This window comes from Oncorhynchus nerka, linkage group LG9b, assembly GCF_034236695.1.
Source record: "Oncorhynchus nerka isolate Pitt River linkage group LG9b, Oner_Uvic_2.0, whole genome shotgun sequence".
In the NCBI taxonomy this organism is placed as follows: domain Eukaryota; kingdom Metazoa; phylum Chordata; class Actinopteri; order Salmoniformes; family Salmonidae; genus Oncorhynchus; species Oncorhynchus nerka.
In genome coordinates, this window is record NC_088424.1 from 30,944,230 (window position 1) to 30,963,334 (window position 19,105).

General features: G+C 42.6%; 1 protein-coding gene across 1 annotated transcript in view; it reads left to right on the forward strand.

Annotated features, from left to right (window-relative positions):
• mmp16b (matrix metallopeptidase 16b (membrane-inserted)) overlaps nt 1-18,702 on the forward strand; it is a 38,278-nt gene extending 19,576 nt beyond the window's left edge. Inside the window, exons 5-12 of the mRNA XM_029642975.2 lie at nt 265-431; nt 1,044-1,181; nt 8,979-9,158; nt 9,419-9,636; nt 9,882-10,020; nt 13,969-14,119; nt 15,228-15,343; nt 15,742-18,702. Of these exons, the coding sequence (XP_029498835.2) occupies nt 265-431; nt 1,044-1,181; nt 8,979-9,158; nt 9,419-9,636; nt 9,882-10,020; nt 13,969-14,119; nt 15,228-15,343; nt 15,742-16,109 (1,477 nt within the window). The 3' untranslated portion in view covers nt 16,110-18,702. The remainder of the gene's footprint in view (nt 1-264; nt 432-1,043; nt 1,182-8,978; nt 9,159-9,418; nt 9,637-9,881; nt 10,021-13,968; nt 14,120-15,227; nt 15,344-15,741) is intronic.
• Nucleotides 18,703-19,105: the final 403 nt, after the last annotated feature.

Here is a 19,105-nt window from a genome sequence, read left to right on the forward strand (position 1 = left end):
CTGTGGGGGAAATGCAATTTCAGAATAGACTTGTAAGTCAATATTTGAGAAGTTCATAAGAAAATCATTAAATCTTAAGATATTGTTGAGGAATTGCACTTACAAATTATCCCATGAACTTCTTATTTTTTTTCTTAAGAAGTTTCTTAATTGTTGCATAAGAAGTGTTTTGTGAATCGGGGCCGAGGCCTTTATTGTAAAAACATGCTGTCGATGTAAATACAAATATGTTCTTAATTGACTCACCCCCTCTTCCTCCCTCAGCATAAAGAACGTCACTCCCAAAGTGGGCGCCAGGGAGACCCACGATGCCATCCGGCGTGCGTTTGATGTGTGGCAAGGGGTGACGCCGCTCCGCTTCGAGGCTGTCCCTTACAGTGCCCTGGAGAGCGGCCGGCGGGACGTGGACATCACCATCATCTTCGCCTCAGGTGAGAATTGTATGGAATGGTTCTGGGGAGAGGAAACTGTATCTGAAACAACACTGTGTGTACAAAACATTAGGAACACGTCCCTAATATTGAGTTGCACCCCCTTTTGCCCTCCGAACAGCCTCAATTCATCGGGATGTGGACTTTACAAGGTGTCGAAAGTGTTCCACAGGGATGTTGGCCCATGTTGATTCCAATTCTTCCTACAATGCTTCCCATTCTTGATACACACAGAAAACTGTTGAGCGTTAAAATTCCAACAGCGTTGCAGTTCAAACTGGTGCGCCTGGAACCTACCACCATACCCCGTTCAAATGCACTTAAATCTTTTGTCTTGCCCATTCACCCTCTGAATGGCACACATACACAATGTCTCAAGGCTTAAAAATCCTTATTTAACCTGTCTCCTTTCCTTCATCAAGACTGATTGAAGTGGATTTAGCAAGTGACATTAAAATGGGAACATAGCTTTCACCTGGATTCACCTGATCAGTCTATGTCATGGAAAGAGCAGGTGTTCCTAATGTTTTGGGAACTCAGTGTATGTCTGTTGCCCTAATTTTGTTTTCCTAGTGTAAACTTTGAAGATAAAATAAATTGATCTCACCTCAGGTTTCCACGGTGACAGCTCACCCTTCGACGGCGAGGGGGGGTTCCTAGCCCACGCCTACTTCCCGGGCCCTGGGATTGGAGGGGACACCCACTTCGACTCAGACGAACCCTGGACCTTAGGGAACCCCAACCATGACGGTGAGAGATGGAGGTGTGGGGGTGAGAGATGGAGGTGTAGGGGTTAGAGAGAGAGAGAGAGAGAGAGAGAGGAACAGGAACAGAGGAACAGATGGAAAAAGGAATATGGTTGTGAGAGAATCATCTCAAAGACTAATGCCATAGAAGAAAACAAATATATGCAGTCTGCATATTTGATCATGCTGTATTGCACAGCACAAGGGCCCAGATTCACAAAACGTTAAGAAATGTCTTCTTAAAAGGTGCTACACATTTTTTGCATTGTAATTTCAGAAAATGTCAATAATATACAGTACCAGCCAAAAGTTTGGACACACCTACTCATTCAAGGGTTTTTCTTTATTTTTACTATTTCCTATATTGTAGAATAATAGGGAAGCCATCAAGACTATGAAATAACACATATGGAATCATGTAGTAACCAAAAAAGTGTTCAACAAATAAAAATATATTTTAGATAATTCAAAGTAGCCACCTTTTGCCTTGATGACAGCTTTGCACACTCTTGGCATTCTCAAAACCAGCTTCACCTGGAATGCTTTTACAATCTTTGAAGGAGTTCTCACAAATGCTGAGCACTTGTTAGCTGCTTTTCCATCACTCTGCAAACCAACTCATCCCAAACCATCTCAATTGGGTTGAGGTCAGGTGATTGTGGAGGCCAGGTCATCTGTTGCAGCACTCCATCACTCTCCATCTCGGTCAAATAACCCGTACACAGCCTGGAAGTGTGTTGGGTCATTTTCCTGTGGAAAATCAAATGATAGTCCCAGTAAGCCCAAACCAGATGGGATGGCGTATTGCTGCAGAATGTTGTGGTAGCCAAGCTGGTTAAGTGTGCCTTGAAGTCTAAATAAATCATAGACAGTGTCACCAGCAAAGCACCCCCACATCATCACGCCTACTCCATGCTTCACAGTGGGAACCACACAAGCGGAGATCATCCGTTAACCTACTCTGCGTCTCACGAAGACAGTGGTTGGATCTAAAAATCTCAAATTTGAACTCATCAGACCATAAGACAGATTTGCACCAGTCTAATGTCCATTGCTCATGTTTCTTGACCCAAGCAAGTCTCTTCTTATTATTGGTGTCCTTTAGTAGTGGTATCTTTGCAGCAAATTGACCACGAGGGAATAAGGGCACAAGGCGAGACCCAAATGCAGACACAGGAGGCAGATGGTTGAGCTCCGTTATTTATTATAGCAAAAGGGGTAGGCAAAAGGCAGGTTGGGTACAAGCGAGAGTTTCTAAACCAGGTTAGAGTCCAAACGGTACAAGACGATAGGCAAGCTCGAGGTCAAGGCCAGCAGGGGTTCAGTAACCAGGTCAAAATCCAAAAGGTACAAGATGATAGGCAGGCTCGTGGTCAGGAAGGCGGGCTCAGAGTCAGGACAGGCAAGGGTCAAAACCAGGAGGGCGAGAAAAGAGAGGCTGGAAAAAGCAGGAGCTGAGACACAAAAACGCTGGTTGATTTGACAAACAAGACGAACTGGCACAGAGAGAAAGGAAACACAGGGATAAATACACCGGGGATAATAAGCAACACCTGGAGGGGGTGGAGACAAACACAAGGACAGGTGAAACAGATCAGGGCGTGACAGAAGGCCTGATTTACGCAGTCTCCTCTGATCAGTTGATGTTGAGATGTGTCTGTTACTTGAACTCTGTGAAGCATTTATTTGGGTTGCAATATCTGAGGCTGGTAACTCTGATGAATTTATCCTCTGCAGCAGAGGTAACTCTGGGTCTTTCTTTCCTGTGGCAGTCATCATGAGAGCCAGCTTCATCATAGCGCTTGATGGTTTTTGCTGACGCACTTGAAGAAACTTTCATTTTCTTGAAATGTTCCAAATTGACTGACCTTCATGTCTTAAAGTAATGATGGACTGTCATTTCTCTTTGCTTATTTGAGATGTTCTTGCCATAATACGGACTTTTCACAAATAGGGCTATCTTCTCTATACCACCCTTACCTTGTTACAACACAACTGATTGGCTCAAGCCCATTAAGAAGGCAAGGAATTCCACAAATGAACTTTTAACAAGACACACGTGTTAATTGAAATGCATTCCAGGTGACTACCTCATGAAGCTGGTTGAGAGAATGCCAAGAATGTGCAAAGCTGTCATCAAGGCAAAGGGTGGCTACTTTGAAGAATCTCAAATATAAAATATATTTTGATTTGTTTAAAAAATAAAAATAAATGTTTACCTTTAGGCAAGTCAGTTATGAAGAAATTCGTATATACAATGACAGCCTACACCGGCCAAACCTGGACGACGCTGGACCAATTGTGCGCCGCCCTATGGGACTCCCAATCACGGCCGGTTGTGATACAGCCTGGATTCGAACCAGATTGTCTGTAGTGACACATCTAGCAATGAGATGCAGTGCCTTAGACTGCTGCACCACTCGGGAGTTAAAAATGTTTTTGGTTACTAGATGATTCCATATGTGTTATTTCATAGTTTTGATAGAAAATAGTAAAAAGAAAAACCCTTGAGTCGTTGTGTCCAAACTTTTGACTGGTACTGTACATGCACCATCGAGAGCATCCTGACCTGTTGCATCTCCGCCTGGTATGGCAACTGCAGAGGGTAGTGCGAACGGCCCAGCACATCACTGCGGCCAAGCTTACTGCCATCCAGGACCTATTTAATAGGCTGTGTCACGGCCCATAAAATTGCCAGAGACTCCAGTCAGCCAAGTTTTAGACTATTTTCTCTGCTACCGCACGGCAAGCGGTACCGGAACGCCAAGTCTAGGACCAAAAGGCTCCTCAACAGCTTCTACCCCCAAGCCATTAGACTGCTGAACAATTCATAAAATTCGCCACCGGACAATTTACATTGACCCCTCCTCCCATCCCACCCCACCCTCTTGCACACTGCTGCTACTCGCTGTTTGTTTGTTACCTATGCATAGTCACTTCACCCCCACCTACATGTACCGATTACCTCAACTAGCCTGTACCCCTGCACACTGTCTCGGTACCGGTGCCCCCTGTATATAGCCCCGTTATTGTTATTCTTATTGTGTTACTTTTTATTATTACTTTTTATTTTAACCTACTTAGTAAATATTTACTTCTTCTTGAACTGGTTAAGGACTTGTAAGTAAGCATTTCATGGTAAAGTCTACACTTGTATTCGGCGCATGTGGAAAATAAAGTTTGATTTGATTTTTGATTCGATTTGATGTTCAGTGAGGCGGCAAGGGATTCGTCATTGAAATTCCCTGCGGCACAGGAGTCCACTAGAGCAGTAGATACAGCATATGAGGGACAGCCAGCTAGTGATAGACACTAGAAAGGGTTTGGTGGAAAGGGAGGATGGTGGAATAGTTGCGCCAAACCTAGGAGACGGATGATCATGGGACCTTCCGTCCCTCTGCTCTTGTGGACCCTGGGTTGGGACATATCGGACACTGCTGAAGCTGGTGCCCCTCCTGTCCACAATAGGGACAGAGCCCCAGCTGTCTATGACGGTGTCGCTCAGCCGCAGGGAGGCGCCTGGCCCCTATCTCCATGAGTTCAGGCTCTGACTCAGATTGGTCAACAAAGGAGGGAGAGAGGTGATGGTGGTGCTGATGCTCCCGCAGAAAGTTATCCAGACAGATGGCCATCACGATAAGTGCGTCCAAGGAGAGGGTGTCATCTCGGCACGCCAACTCCGTCTGGATCTCCTCGCGCAATCCTCTTCAGAATAGGGTGCATTCCGTCCGTTGGATGCTGCCACTGTCCTGAAGGTGAGGACGTACTCTGTAGCTGTCTGGCCTTCCTGCCGTAGGTGGAGTAAGTGCTCATCTCAATCTCTGCGCTCTAGTGGATGGTCGAAGACCCCCCTGAACAGAGCCAAGAACCCCTCATATGAAACCAGCTCCTCTTCTCCTCTCTCCCAGATGGCCGTAGCCCACTCCAATGCCCGTCCAGTCAGCAGGGAAATAACCATGGCAACCTTGCACCTCTCAGTGGTGGGGGCTCCCATCTGATGAGCGAAATAGAAGGAGCACTGGAGTAGGAAGCCACGGGCATTTTGATGGAGTCCCATCGTATTTGTCCGGGAGGGACAAACGGACCTCACTGACCTGGATGGACTGCTGGATGGGCCGGGGTGCTGGCTCGCTGGGTCGACACATAGGAGAGAATCCTCCGCCCGAGACATTGAAGAACGGAGGACCTCTTCCATACCCGTCCCCAGTTGAGCCAGCTAGTCATGATCTCCATCTGGGAGATGTCTTGATCAACTGCTGCTTCCATGTGGTGAGGTGTTATTTTGTTATGTAGACGCAGGGAGTCAGGAAGCAGTTTGAGAGTTGAATATAAACAAACACGTACCACTACAAAAACAAGGAATGCGTCTGAACATGGAAACCGAGACAATAACGCCTGATGGGAATTTAAGAAATAATTGTAATCAATTGAAACGTTAATGTATAATGATCTGAATCTATTCTATAGTGTATAGGCTTTAACAAAATATTAATTCAAATATGAATAGGCCCATCATAGACTAGGCCTTTACTTTGAATAAAGAGGGACAATCATTCAAGGTTTGCCAAATGAATGTAGCTTTGGAAAAAGTACATGTGATACGCTGTGGGTAAGTATCACTATTACTGCAGATATATTATGGACATTTTCTGAAATTGCAATCCCAAAAATCGAACATATATAATATGTTTATTCTTAAGCAAAAAGTGAAGAAGAAATTAGATTCTTGTAAATGTTCTTAATTCCAAGATATATAAACCCTTGTCTTAAACTCAGGGCAATAAGATAATAAGCTAATGAAAGCAATTTAACATGTTTAAGTCACTCACAAACTTCATCTGAAAGTTTCAGTATTGATTATTTTAAACCCCAAAACATGTTTTAGAACAATAATCGCTGTACAAAACAATACTAGATAGCAAGCTAAATCGGTTGCCCCGACAATATGTTTGTAATGAGTGCGCTGAGAGTCAGGAAGCAAGTACAGGGAGTGACTGTTTTAATAAATAAACAAAACAATAAACACGAAACGCAAACAATGCACCAACATGAAACAGAGTCAATAACACTTGAGGAACTAACCAAGGAGAGTGACAGATATAGGGAAGATAATCAAGAAGGTGATGGAGATCAGGTGAGTGTCATAAGGCGCTGGTGCGCTTGACGATTGTGACAGGTGTGCAGGATAATCAGCAGCCTGATGACCTAGAGGCCGGAGAGGGAGTATACGTAAGAGTACGCCCTCCCCAATGCAAGGCTCCAGCCGCAGGACGCTGACAAAGGGAACGAACCCGGGGATCAGGAGCGGACCGGTCACCCCTGCTGAAGAGCAGAAACCTGACGAGCCGGCTGGGGCGCGGACGGCTGGGGCGCGGGAACTTTACGAGCCGGCTGGGGCTCGGGAACCTGTCGAGCCGACTGAGGCAGAGGAGCCTGGCAATCTGGCTGAGGCAGAGGAGCCTGGCGATCCGGCTGAGGCAGGGGAGCCGGTGGAAGCAGGGGAGCCTGGCGATCCGGCTCCGATACCGCTTGCCATGTGGTAGCAGAGAGAACAGTCTATGACTAGGGTGGCTGGAGTCTTTGACAATTTTTAGGGCCTTCTTCTAACCCCGTCTGGTATAGAGGTCCTGGGTGGCAGGAAGCTTGGCCCCGGTGATGTACTGGGACATTTGCACTACCCTCTGTAGTGCCTTGCGGTCCGAGGCCGAGCAGTTGCCATACCAGGCAGTGATGCAACCGGTCAGAATGCTCTCGATGGTGCAGCTGTAGATCCTTTTGAAGATCTGAGGACCCATGCCAAATCTTTTCAGTCTCCTGAGGGGGAATAGGTTTTGTCATGCCCGTTTCATGACTGTCATGGTGTGCTTGGACCATGTTAGTTTGTTGGTGATGTGGACACCAAGGAACTTGAAGCTCTCAACCTGCTCCACTGCAGCCCCGTCGATGAGAATGTGCTCGGTGCTCGGTACTCTTTTTCCTGTAGTCCACAATCATCACCTGTCTTGATCACGTTGAGGGAGAGGTTGTTGTCCTGGCACCACACGGCCAGGTCTATGACCTCCTCCCTATAGGCTGTCTCGTTGTTGTCAGTAATCAGGCCTACCACTGTTGTGTCATCGGCAAATTTAATGATGGTGTTGGAGTCGTGCCTGGCCATGCAGTCATGAGTGAACAGGGAATACAGGAGGGGGCTGAGCACGCATCCCTGAGGGGCCACTGTGTTGAGGATCAGCGTAGCGGACGTGTTGTTACCTACCCTTACCACCTGGGTGCGGAGTGTCACGAGGCGCTGGTGTGCTTGAAGATGGTGACAGGTGTGCGGGATAATCAGCAGCCTGATGACCTAGAGGCCAGAGAGGGAGTATATGTGACCATTTTTAAGAAGATGGCTAATAGGTTCGTAAGAAGATATTTGAGAAGTTTGTAAGAATATTGTGAAATCTTAAGATATTTTTGAGGAATTGTACTTCTGAACTTTGTTTTTTTCTTAAGAAGCTTCTTACGTTTTTGAGTAAGTTGTGTTTTGTGAATCTGGGCCCAGGTCATAGTGCAGAGCCTATCCCTGCCACAAGAATAAACACTCACATTTCTACTGTGTTATGGTGAGGGAGTGTATTGTACCATAGCTGTAGGGCAGGGCAGGGTGGAGGGTGGATCCAGCCTGCTTGAAGACGGTAATCAGATCCCTCTCTCAGCCCTGTCAGCCTCCATCCATCCACCGTCAGGCAGCACTTTACCTTAATTACCCTGCTGCCGACCTGCTCTGCTCTGACTGCTGTTAGTGAAGCCTGCGGGACAGCACATCTAGAGGGTCAAAGCCAGAGGCGCGTCAGGAAGCACTAACCGCATCCAGGGCAGCCAGAATGGATATGTGCACGGCACAACACTGCCACTTAGATAGACACTCCCCTCCTAGGCCGCCAGCCTGTATATACAGTGGGGCAAAAAAGTATTTAGTCAGCCACCAATTGTGCAAGTTTCTGGATTTTTTTTCTCATTTTGTCTGTCATAGTTGAAGTGTACCTATGATGAAAATTACAGGCCTCTCTCATCTTTTTAAGTGGGAGAACTTGCACAATTGGTGGCTGACTAAATACTTTTTTGCCCCACTGTATATGGTTCAACCCTTTGACTCAGCTTGTGTTTGTACATCAATTACTTTAAAGGGTGTAAAATCATAGCTGGATCTCTTTGCTCCTGGATCGCTATGCTCCTGGATCTCTGTGCTCCTGGCTCTCCGTGCTCCTGGCTCTCTGTGCCCCTAGATCTCCGTGCTTCTGGATTTCTGTGCTCCTGGCTGGATTAGATATCATGTTGTTAAGGGCAGCCACCTCCCGGGGATATCTTCAGTCACATGCTATAGAGAGAAACTGTATGTTATAGAATTTTCCAAAGCTAACACAAAATCAACCTGACACTATTATTACACTGAATGCTGACAGTACCATGGAGTCATGCACGTATTACTGTGATCCTGCTGCTATGTGTGTGTGTGTGTGTGTGTGTGTGTGTGTGTGTGTGTGTGTGTGTGTGTGTGTGTGCGTGCGTGTGCGTGTTGTATAGCAGGACATGATGAGTGTTCCAATGCCCTGGGCATGGTGTAAGCTGTGGCTCCTGAAGACATCTCCCAGCCTCAATAACCTCTTCCTAACCTTGTGTTTGATGTATTTGACACCATTCCACCTATTCCACTCCAGTCATTACCACGTACCTGTCCTCCACCAAGTAAGGTGCCACCAGCCTCCTGTGGTGTGTGCGTGCGTGTGTGTTTCAAATCCATAGTCTCTATCGCCCTTCCCAGGTAATGACCTGTTCCTGGTGGCAGTCCATGAGCTGGGTCATGCCCTTGGCCTAGAGCACTCCAACGACCCCACAGCCATCATGGCTCCCTTCTATCAGTACATGGACACAGAGAACTTTAAACTACCTCACGATGACCTTCAGGGCATCCAGAAAATCTATGGTACTGTGTCTATCTATGGTACTGAATTTCCTACATTTTATTTTATTATAAGCATGCCCTCAATATCTGTTCATTACACTAAACCAAGTAGTATGTTAATATTTGTCTAGTCTACATGTTTTTTTAAACAAGTTTCATTGTTTTCATTGAAGGAACAAATGTTAAATGATAATGTTAAATGAAAATGTTCAATGACAAAATAATTACAACGATAATGTTATTTTGTGATGCCCTTAGCTAGTTAGCTGGCTAGGCTAATGTGTCCCATTCATCTCCAGGTCCGCCAGACAGGTCCTCCCAGCCCACCAGAGCCCCACCCACGGCCCCTCCCCCACGCTTCCACCCCCCCTCGGAACCCCGTAAGCACGACCGCCAGGTCCGGCCCCACCGCCCTCCTCAGGGCGCAAAACCCTCCAACCCCAACGCCAATCCCAACATCTGTGACGGAGGCTTCAACACCCTGGCCATCCTCAGACAGGAGCTGTTCGTATTCAAGGTAGGTTGGCATGTACCGATACTGTATGATGTACCCTTGTCTAACCTATATAATCTCATGAACACAGTGTTAAAAAGGTTTGTTTGCATGAGGAGGTAGTGATGGGCGCTGAAGGGTTTCAGTGGAATCAATCATTCCTGGTGTTAGACAGCAAAGCAGGTTTCAGAGTTTAGGTAATACTACAGTAGAGAGAAGGGGATGAAAATGATGAAACAGATCATGTGTTTTTGTCTACATTTGTGTAGGACCAGTGGTTCTGGAGAGTGAGGGACAACTCAGTGGTCCCTGGCTACCCTATGGAGATCAACTTCTTCTGGAGAGGCCTGCCCGCCAAGATCGACGCCGTCTACGAAAACAGCGAGGGGAAGTTTGTCTTCTTCAAAGGTGAGAGAAGAGAATGAGAGAGAGGGGGGAGAGAAAGAGAGATGAAGGAGATGAAATGGAGCTTATTTTACTCTTGTATCAACAGAAAGTAGCATCAGGTTTGAAGGTTAGTTAGAGGAGAGAAATTTAGAAAGAAAGACAGAGCAAAGTATTTTGTTTGTGGTCATCACTGTAAAATAAATACAAATGTTTTTTTTGTTTACTCAGCTTTTTGGTCAAAGTGTTCCCAGAATTTAACATTTTTAGTTCCGTAACAAAATTGAAGTCAACTTAGTTTTTGTGTCATCCAACTAGAAATGATTATTTTGGCAGAAATGCCAGAATGTGGAAGTAGTTACACACACAGTGCTTTTAATTTAACACACGTTGACAAACATTATTACATTGTGCATGTTAATTTATACAGTAATTCGTATTCGTCATGTCAAGTACTGTATAAATGAACATCCAAAATGTAATCATGTATGTCAACGTGTGTCAAATATGTCAATTGAAAACATTCTATGTTAAAAGCGCTGTGTAACTAGTTCCACATATTGTTTTTGTAAAAATTTACATTTTTCTAGTTGAATGAACATATGAGACAATTTAAAGTGGACCGAATTTTTGTGTATGTTTTCTCATGTTGGGCAACCTAACATTCAGGTTAAATTTAGACCGAAAAGTTGGGTAAACAAAAAAAAGAACCAGTTAGTTGAAACAACTAGATTTGTGTGCGTTTTTAATGTATTAATTTATAGTGTATTAATAAGTATACAAGAGAATGCCACTTCAATTAGTAGAAATATTGCTTGTGTGTTCTAAATAGCATCCATTTAGTTCTTTATGATACTGTATAATAACGGGTGAGAGTTCAGCCCCTCCTCCATCCCTGCATCCCTCCATCAGGCAGATTAACATGACATCTGTCCTCCAACAGGATCACAAAGAGTCTCATGCTTTATTTATTCCCTGATGGAGGAGCTACTTGCTGGACTGGACTTACTCACAATGCTATAGTTGCCCCTTTCCGTATCAACTATAATAAAACTACTGTAGAGTAGCTCTTTAATACACGCGTAAGACTATTATTAGCTCTTTAAAATACTTTAAAATACTCCAACACTATTTTAGCTGTAATATACTCCAACACTATCTTAGCTGTAATATACTCCAACACTATCTTAGCTGTAATATACTCCAACACTATTTTAGCTGTAATATACTCCAACACTATCTTAGCTGTAAAATACTCCAACACTATCTTAGCTGTAATATACTCCAACACTATCTTAGCTGTAAAATACTCCAACACTATCTTAGCTGTAATCTACTCCAACACTATTTTAGCTGTAATATACGCCAACACTATCTTAGCTGTAATATACTCCAACACTATCTTAGCTGTAATATACTCCAACACTATCTTAGCTGTAATATACTCCAACACTATTTTAGCTGTAATATACTCCAACACTATCTTAGCTGTAAAATACTCCAACACTATCTTAGCTGTAATATACTCCAACACTATCTTAGCTGTAATATACTCCAACACTATCTTAGCTGTAATATACTCCAACACTATCTTAGCTGTAATATACTCCAACACTATCTTAGCTGTAAAATACTCCAACACTATCTTAGCTGTAATATACTCAACACTATCTTAGCTGTAAAATACTCCAACACTATCTTAGCTGTAATATACTCAACACTATCTTAGCTGTAATATACTCCAACACTATCTTAGCTGTAAAATACTCCAACACTATCTTAGCTGTAAAATACTCCAACACTATCTTAGCTGTAATATACTCCAACACTATCTTAGCTGTAAACTACTCCAACACTATCTTAGCTGTAATATACTCCAACACTATCTTAGCTGTAAAATACTCCAACACTATCTTAGCTGTAATATACTCCAACACTATCTTAGCTGTAATATACTCTGACACTCTCTAAGTTGTAAGTGGTGCCGTGGTCTAAGACGCTGCATCTCAGTGTAAGAGGCGTCACTGCAGTACCTGGTTCGAATCCAGGCTGCATCACATCTGGCTGTGATTGGGAGTCCCATTTGGTGGTGCACAATTGGCCCAATGTCTTCCAGGTTTGGCTGGGGTAGGCTGTCATTCTAAATAAGAATTAATTCTTAACTGGCTTGCCTAGTTAAATAAAGGTTCAATTAAAATACTCACAACACTATCTTTGCTTTAATATACTCACAACACTATCCTAGCTTTAATATACTCACAACACTATCTTAGCTTTAACATACTCACAACACTGTCCTAGCTTTAATATACTCACAACACTATCTTAGCTCTAATATACTCACAATGCTATAGTAGCTTTAATATACTCACAACACTATCTTAGCTCTAATATACTCACAATGCTATAGTAGCTTTAATATACTCACAACAATATCTTAGCTCTAATATACTCACAACACTATCCTAGCTTTAATATACTCACAACACTATCTTAGCTCTAATATACTCACAATGCTATAGTAGCTTTAATATACTCACAACACTATCTTAGCTCTAATATACCCACAATGCTATAGTAGCTTTAATATACTCACAACACTATCTTAGCTTTAATATACTCACAACACTGTCCTAGCTTTAATATACTCACAACACTATCTTAGCTCTAATATACTCACAATGCTATAGTAGCTTTAATATACTCACAACACTATCTTAGCTCTAATATACCCACAATGCTATAGTAGCTTTAATATACTCACAACACTATCTTAGCTCTAATATACTCACAACACTGTCCTAGCTTTAATATACTCACAACACTGTCCTAGCTTTAATATACTCACAACACTATCTTAGCTCTAATATACTCACAACACTATCTTAGCTTTAATATACTCACAACACTGTCCTAGCTTTAATATACTCACAACACTATCTTAGCTTTAATATACTCACAACACTATCTTAGCTTTAATATACTCACAACACTGTCCTAGCTTTAATATACTCAGAACACTATCTTAGCTTTAATATACTCAGAACACTATCTTAGCTTTAATATACTCAGAACACTATCTTAGCTTTAATATACTCAGAACACTATCTTAGCTCTAATATACTCACAACACTGTCCTAGCTTTAATATACTCACATCACTATCTTAGCTTTAATATACTCAGAACACTATCTTAGCTTTAATATACTCACAACACTATTTTAGCTCTAATATACTCACAACACTATTTTAGCTCTAATATACTCCAACACTATCTTAGCTCTAATATACTCACAACACTATTTTAGCTCTAATATACTCACAACACTATTTTAGCTCTAATATACTCACAACACTATTTTAGCTCTAATATACTCACAATACTATCTTAGCTCAAATATACTCACAATGCTATCTTAGCTCTAATATACTCACAATGCTATCTTAGCTCTAATATACTCACAATGCTATCTTAGCTCTAATATACTCACAACACCCTGGGGCGGCAGGGTAGCCTAGTGGTTAGAGCGTTGGACTAGTAACCGGAAGGTTGCAAGTTCAAACCCCCGAGCTGACAAGGTACAAATCTGTCGTTCTGCCCCTGAACAGGCAGTTAACTCGCTGTTCCTAGGCCGTCATTGAAAATAAGAATTGGTTCTTAACTGACTTGCCTGGTTAAATAAAGGTAAAATAAAAACACTATAGTAGCTTTAATATACTCACAATGCTATATTCGCTCTAATATACTCACAACACTATAGTAGCTCTTTACATCTGTCTGAACGATGCTAATAAGGCCTTATTATTAGACTGAATTAAGCAGCTATACGGCAATAATGCTCATCATGTTACTGCAAATAGCAAGGGCTATTTCCTAGCAAAAGTGTAAAACATAATGTTTGGACCCAGGCTCTGTTTGTGATTACTGGACAATTATGACCACTGATCCATTTGTGACTGTGTTTGTTTTAGGAAACCGGTTCTGGGTGTTCAAGGACACTACTTTGCAGCCCACCTACCCTCAGGACATCTCTCTGTTTGGGAGTGGGATGCCCACCCAGAGTATAGAGACTGCTGTATGGTGGGAGGACGTAGCCAAGACATATTTCTTCAAGGGAGACAGGTCTGTTTGACCTTTTCATTTATCCATTACAATACATTGATTTTATCCATAGTGAAGGTAAAGTGTAGCTGATTCTAGAATTGTCCATCTATCTGTTGCATTAAATTGGTTAGATTTTGAATTATAGGTTATACATGATACTGTATTAGTTTTGTCAATGACAATGATCACTGGCCCCCGCAGCCCCGGCAATGTGGGGGGCCCACGAGCTCTAGGCCATGGAGGTTGGGCCCCCTCCCCAGATAGCATAGGAACACGTCATAAGCATAGCAAAACATTTAGAATTACAGGAAATTAGCTTTATAACTGAAAAAAATTATAATTTCAGCCTCATGGCAAAATGTTATCTATGAGATTAGCTATGAATGTCACGCCCTGCCCTTAGAGAGCTGTTTTATTTCTCTATTTGGTTAGGTCAGGGTGTGATGTGGGGTGGACATTCTATGTTTTGTATTCTACGTTTCTTTATTTCTATGTTTTGGCCGGGTATGGTTCTCAATCAGGGACAGCTGTCTATCGTTGTCTCTGATTGGGAATCAGTGCGGGTAGTTGACTTTTGTTCGTGGCACTATAGCCCTGTAAGCTTCACGGTTGTTTGTTGTTTTTTTGGTGACATTCGAAATAAAATGAAAATGTACGCTCACCACGCTGTACTGTGGTCCACTTCTTTCCACGGCCGTGACAATGAAACTTCACATTTTTCTCTAAACTGTGGTACACCACTGACTGTGAAAAAAGGCTAGCTGATATAAAGCTCACTGTGAGATGCTATAATTAGTACATGATTTACTGTATACTAACGTGACTCAAACATTTGGTGGATCTGTCATGATAGATGAAATCATATGAGGTCCTAACCCTGTTGTGAGCGAAGATAAAATGCTTTGTCATCATTCTGTAGCAAACTGTTGCATATCACTGATATGATGTTTTGTAAAACATGACTTCATCTCTCTGTGTTTGACAGAATTCCATTATCTTGATCCTAAACAGTTGTGTGTATGTGTAGTAGATCATGAGATTGTAATGTTGGTGCATGTGACTGTGCGTTTGTGTGTGTAGTCTTTCTGGATATTGACCGCAGTGTTTCTTTCCTACCTGGCATTAGATATTGGAGGTACAATGAAGACATGAGAAACATGGACCCTGGTTACCCCAAACCCATCACAGTGTGGAAGGGCATCCCTGACTCTCCTCAGGGAGCGTTTGTGGACAAGGCCAACGGTAGGCCATCCGTTCCTCCCTCTATACCCCTCATACTCAACTCCAGACTTCAAAGCCAGTGTTTTTTTCATTGTTCCTCTCCAATCAGGGTCTAATTTAGACCTGGGAGACCAGGTGGGTGAAATTAATTATCAGGTAGAACAGAAAACCAGCAGACTCTGGACCTCGTAGGATAAGAGCTGAATACCCCTGCTCTATATCATCCTCCATTTCTGCATCACATCTCTTCATAATGACTAAAATAGGCCTCTTTTCTCTTTATATAGTCTACTTATGCCTTGCTTCTCAGTACAGAAAGTAAAGATTGGGTTATAAAACTAGCAAACCAAAGTTAAGGAGAAACTATTAGCTTGTATGAATGTTTAAATGTTGATTTTTTTCCCTCCTCCTTTGAACAGGATTCACCTACTTCTACAAGGGGAAGGAGTACTGGAAGTTCAACAACCAGCGGTTGCGTGTGGAGCCGGGCTACCCCCGCTCCATCCTGAGGGACTTCATGGGCTGTGACGGCCTACCAGCTGACCCCGACTGGGACTGGAGCCCTCCGGAGGTGGAGGAGCGCCACTACGACAGCAGCAGTGGTGACGTGGACATCATCATCAAGCTGGACAGCACGGGGGGCACGGAGAAGGCCGTGGCTATCGCCATCCCCTGTATCCTGGCGCTGTGCATGATGGTCCTGCTCTACACCGTGTTCCAGTTCAGGAGGAAGAGCACGCAGAGACACATACTGTACTGCAAGCGCTCCATGCAGGAGTGGGTCTGATCTAAACCTGAGAGGGGACTGGAACTGTAGAAGTGTATGGAACTCCCACTAGGCACTGTAGGGAAGAGTTATCAAACTCCTATTGTTCTGTAGTTGTTGAACTAAGCCCTTCTGTGGATGGACAGTATATACAGTACAGTAGAGGAGTCCTCCTAACATGGTCAAAACAGTGCTTTGCCCTCTTTGTGACATGCAAGGTGGAGTGAAGCTAGCCCTCTCATCATACACTATGAGGGACTGTGGCTGCCAATTCCAACTGAGGGGCATTTGCTTTAACTCTAGACTATCTTTGTGTACACTCAGTAGTTATTGGAGAAAGAGGAAAGTTGTGTGGGACCTATGTCTATCTCTGTCTCTGCACGCCCCTAACAAGCCCTTACTAACTACAGTACAGTGGACCATTTAGTAATAGGCTACTACTTTTTATTTTCGTGTCATAGTAAAGTTCAAGTTGCCCAGACTCTGTGCTTTTTGATTGAATTATCTTTAAAAGATTAGTACTTGTGAGGTGGACTGTCTGATACCCAAACCAAATATGACCTTTGACCTATCTTCCTTTCCCAGAAAGGATTATGACTCTGGATTCTTTGTTGGGATGTTTAATTCTAATCCATGGATCTAACATCATTGTGACATTCCATCACACTCACGTTTTCTTTGACCATGTCTTTTCCATATATGCCTGTGACCATCTGTCTGGTCTGGTCTGGTGTGCTCTGCTCTGGTGTACTCTGGTCTGGTGTGCTCTGGTCTGGTCTGGTGTGCTCTGCTCTGGTGTGCTCTGCTCTGGTCTAGTGTGCTCTGGTCTGGTCTGGTATGCTCTGCTCTGCTCTGGTGTGCTCTGCTCTGGTCTGGTGTGCTCTGGTCTGGTCTGGTGTGCTCTGGTCTGGTCTGGTGTGCTCTGTTCTGGTCTGGTGTGCTCTGGTCTGGTCTGGTCTGGTATGCTCTGCTCTCTGTCAAGTTTCACATTTTATTTGTCACATGCACAAGTACAGTGAAATGCATAAATTGCAAGCCCTACCGTGCAGTATTTAATGTCAAAATAGTATAACTAATAAAAAATACAATAAATAAAAAAAAATGTGAGAAATAAGAGAGGAAGCTATATACAGGGTAAGTGCCAGTACCAAATTGACAATGTCTGTGGTCTAAGGGAAGCAGCAGCAGTTAAACAATTTAGAGGCGCACAAAGACATTTAAGAGCACACAAAGACATTTAGGAGCTCACAAAGACATTTAGGAGCTCACAAAGACATTTAGGAGCTCACAAAGACATTTAAGAGCACACAAAGACATTTAGGAGCTCACAAAGACATTTAAGAGCACACAAAGACATTTAGGAGCTCACAAAGACATTTAGGAGCTCACAAAGACATTTAGGAGCACACAAAGACATTTAGGAGCACACAAAGACATTTAGGAGCACAATAAAAAATATTTTCGGTAACAAGCCGTTTTCTTTTTAGTAATGGTGCAAGCATGATGGTCATGAATCTGGTCTCAGTGTGTTCTCCATGGCGCTCAGGGCCTGTGGTACAGTGAAGTAATCATTGCAACAATTATCATCTGGGTGATTTGTTTCTAGGTGCACTGGTGCTCCTCAATTAAAATTCCAGGTCGCACAGCCAAATATTTAGGCGTATATGCGAGTAAAATGGTCGCGCTGTAGAGCTCTGTTATATCACGTTCCTCTCGACGTGTGTGAAATGACTCAGTATGTGAGATTCCCGGTGAATGTGAAAACATGTATTAGCATTTTTAGGGATTGAGTTTGCCACGTTTGTTGTAAAACATATATTTTTTTTAAACTTAAACAGGATATGGTCACTTATGAAATCAGGATGTTGAACTCTATATCAACAGCTACATCAATAATATATCTTAACCCTTCAAAATCATTATCAAACCATAAGACTAATGTGTAATAACATGTTATAACTATCTTATAACAACCTCAGTTAATTTCTCATTGTTGTTCTCCATGGATTGTTTAAAAGGGTCATAACGAATTGCTATTCATGAACTAATGTACTGATGGTAATTGTAGTTTTGTATTTGATTTACAAGGCAGAGACATCATTTTTTTTCTAAACCATGTTAAATGTTCTGCTCCCCAGTCCTCTCCTCATTTGCAGGCCATTAAATATTATGTTCACATTGGCAGAGACGTTCTAAAGAGATATCTTTACTTTCTTCAAACATGCAGTTTCTGTTGTTATTGCATTCTCATATGATTTCAGCTGGAAGAAGAAAGCCTTCCATGTTGTCCTACATGTCTTAATGGTAAGTGTGCTTGTGGTGAGGGTCTGAAAGACAGGTCTGAAAGCATGGCAGGGTTGGGGTCAAGTCCATGTCAATTCCTGAAGTATGCTGACATTTCAATTCCAATTTTCATCAACGAGAATTTGGAAGTCAGTGTACTTCCTGAATGGACTGAATTAAATTGAAATAGAACCCAACTCTGAAGCAGAGCCAGGCTAGTTCAGTCAATACTGTATTTATTGGTGTATTTATTCCTCTGTGCTCATCAGCACCTTAATCTCGTTGCATTGTTCTGAGGGCAAGATAAAGTCTGTCAATAAAATGGATTTTAAAAAGCAGTGCCGTGTTTGGTCCATCCTCCTGCTTGTTCTTTTGTTGGTTGTTTTTGGCATTGTACAGTAGAGTCACATCATTATTGTAAATGTTATTTTCATTTTAAGTGATTAAATCGAAGAAAATTATATTTCTAAGTTATCATAAAATAAAATACAGTATTAGTAGTATCAACAGAAATTATGATGAAATAAAATACAATGTTTGAAAGCAGAGAGCTCAAAAGAGAACATTTGAAAAGGGCAAAACCAAAAGGATGAATACGATGTTTAATAGAACGCTTTGCCATTGAAGCCTGCACAGAGAATTCCATTAGTGTGTACAAAGGATCAGCATCAATGCCAAAACAAGCCAGACACTATCATTTTATAGTCAAATAACCTGAGATCTTCTTCACGAAG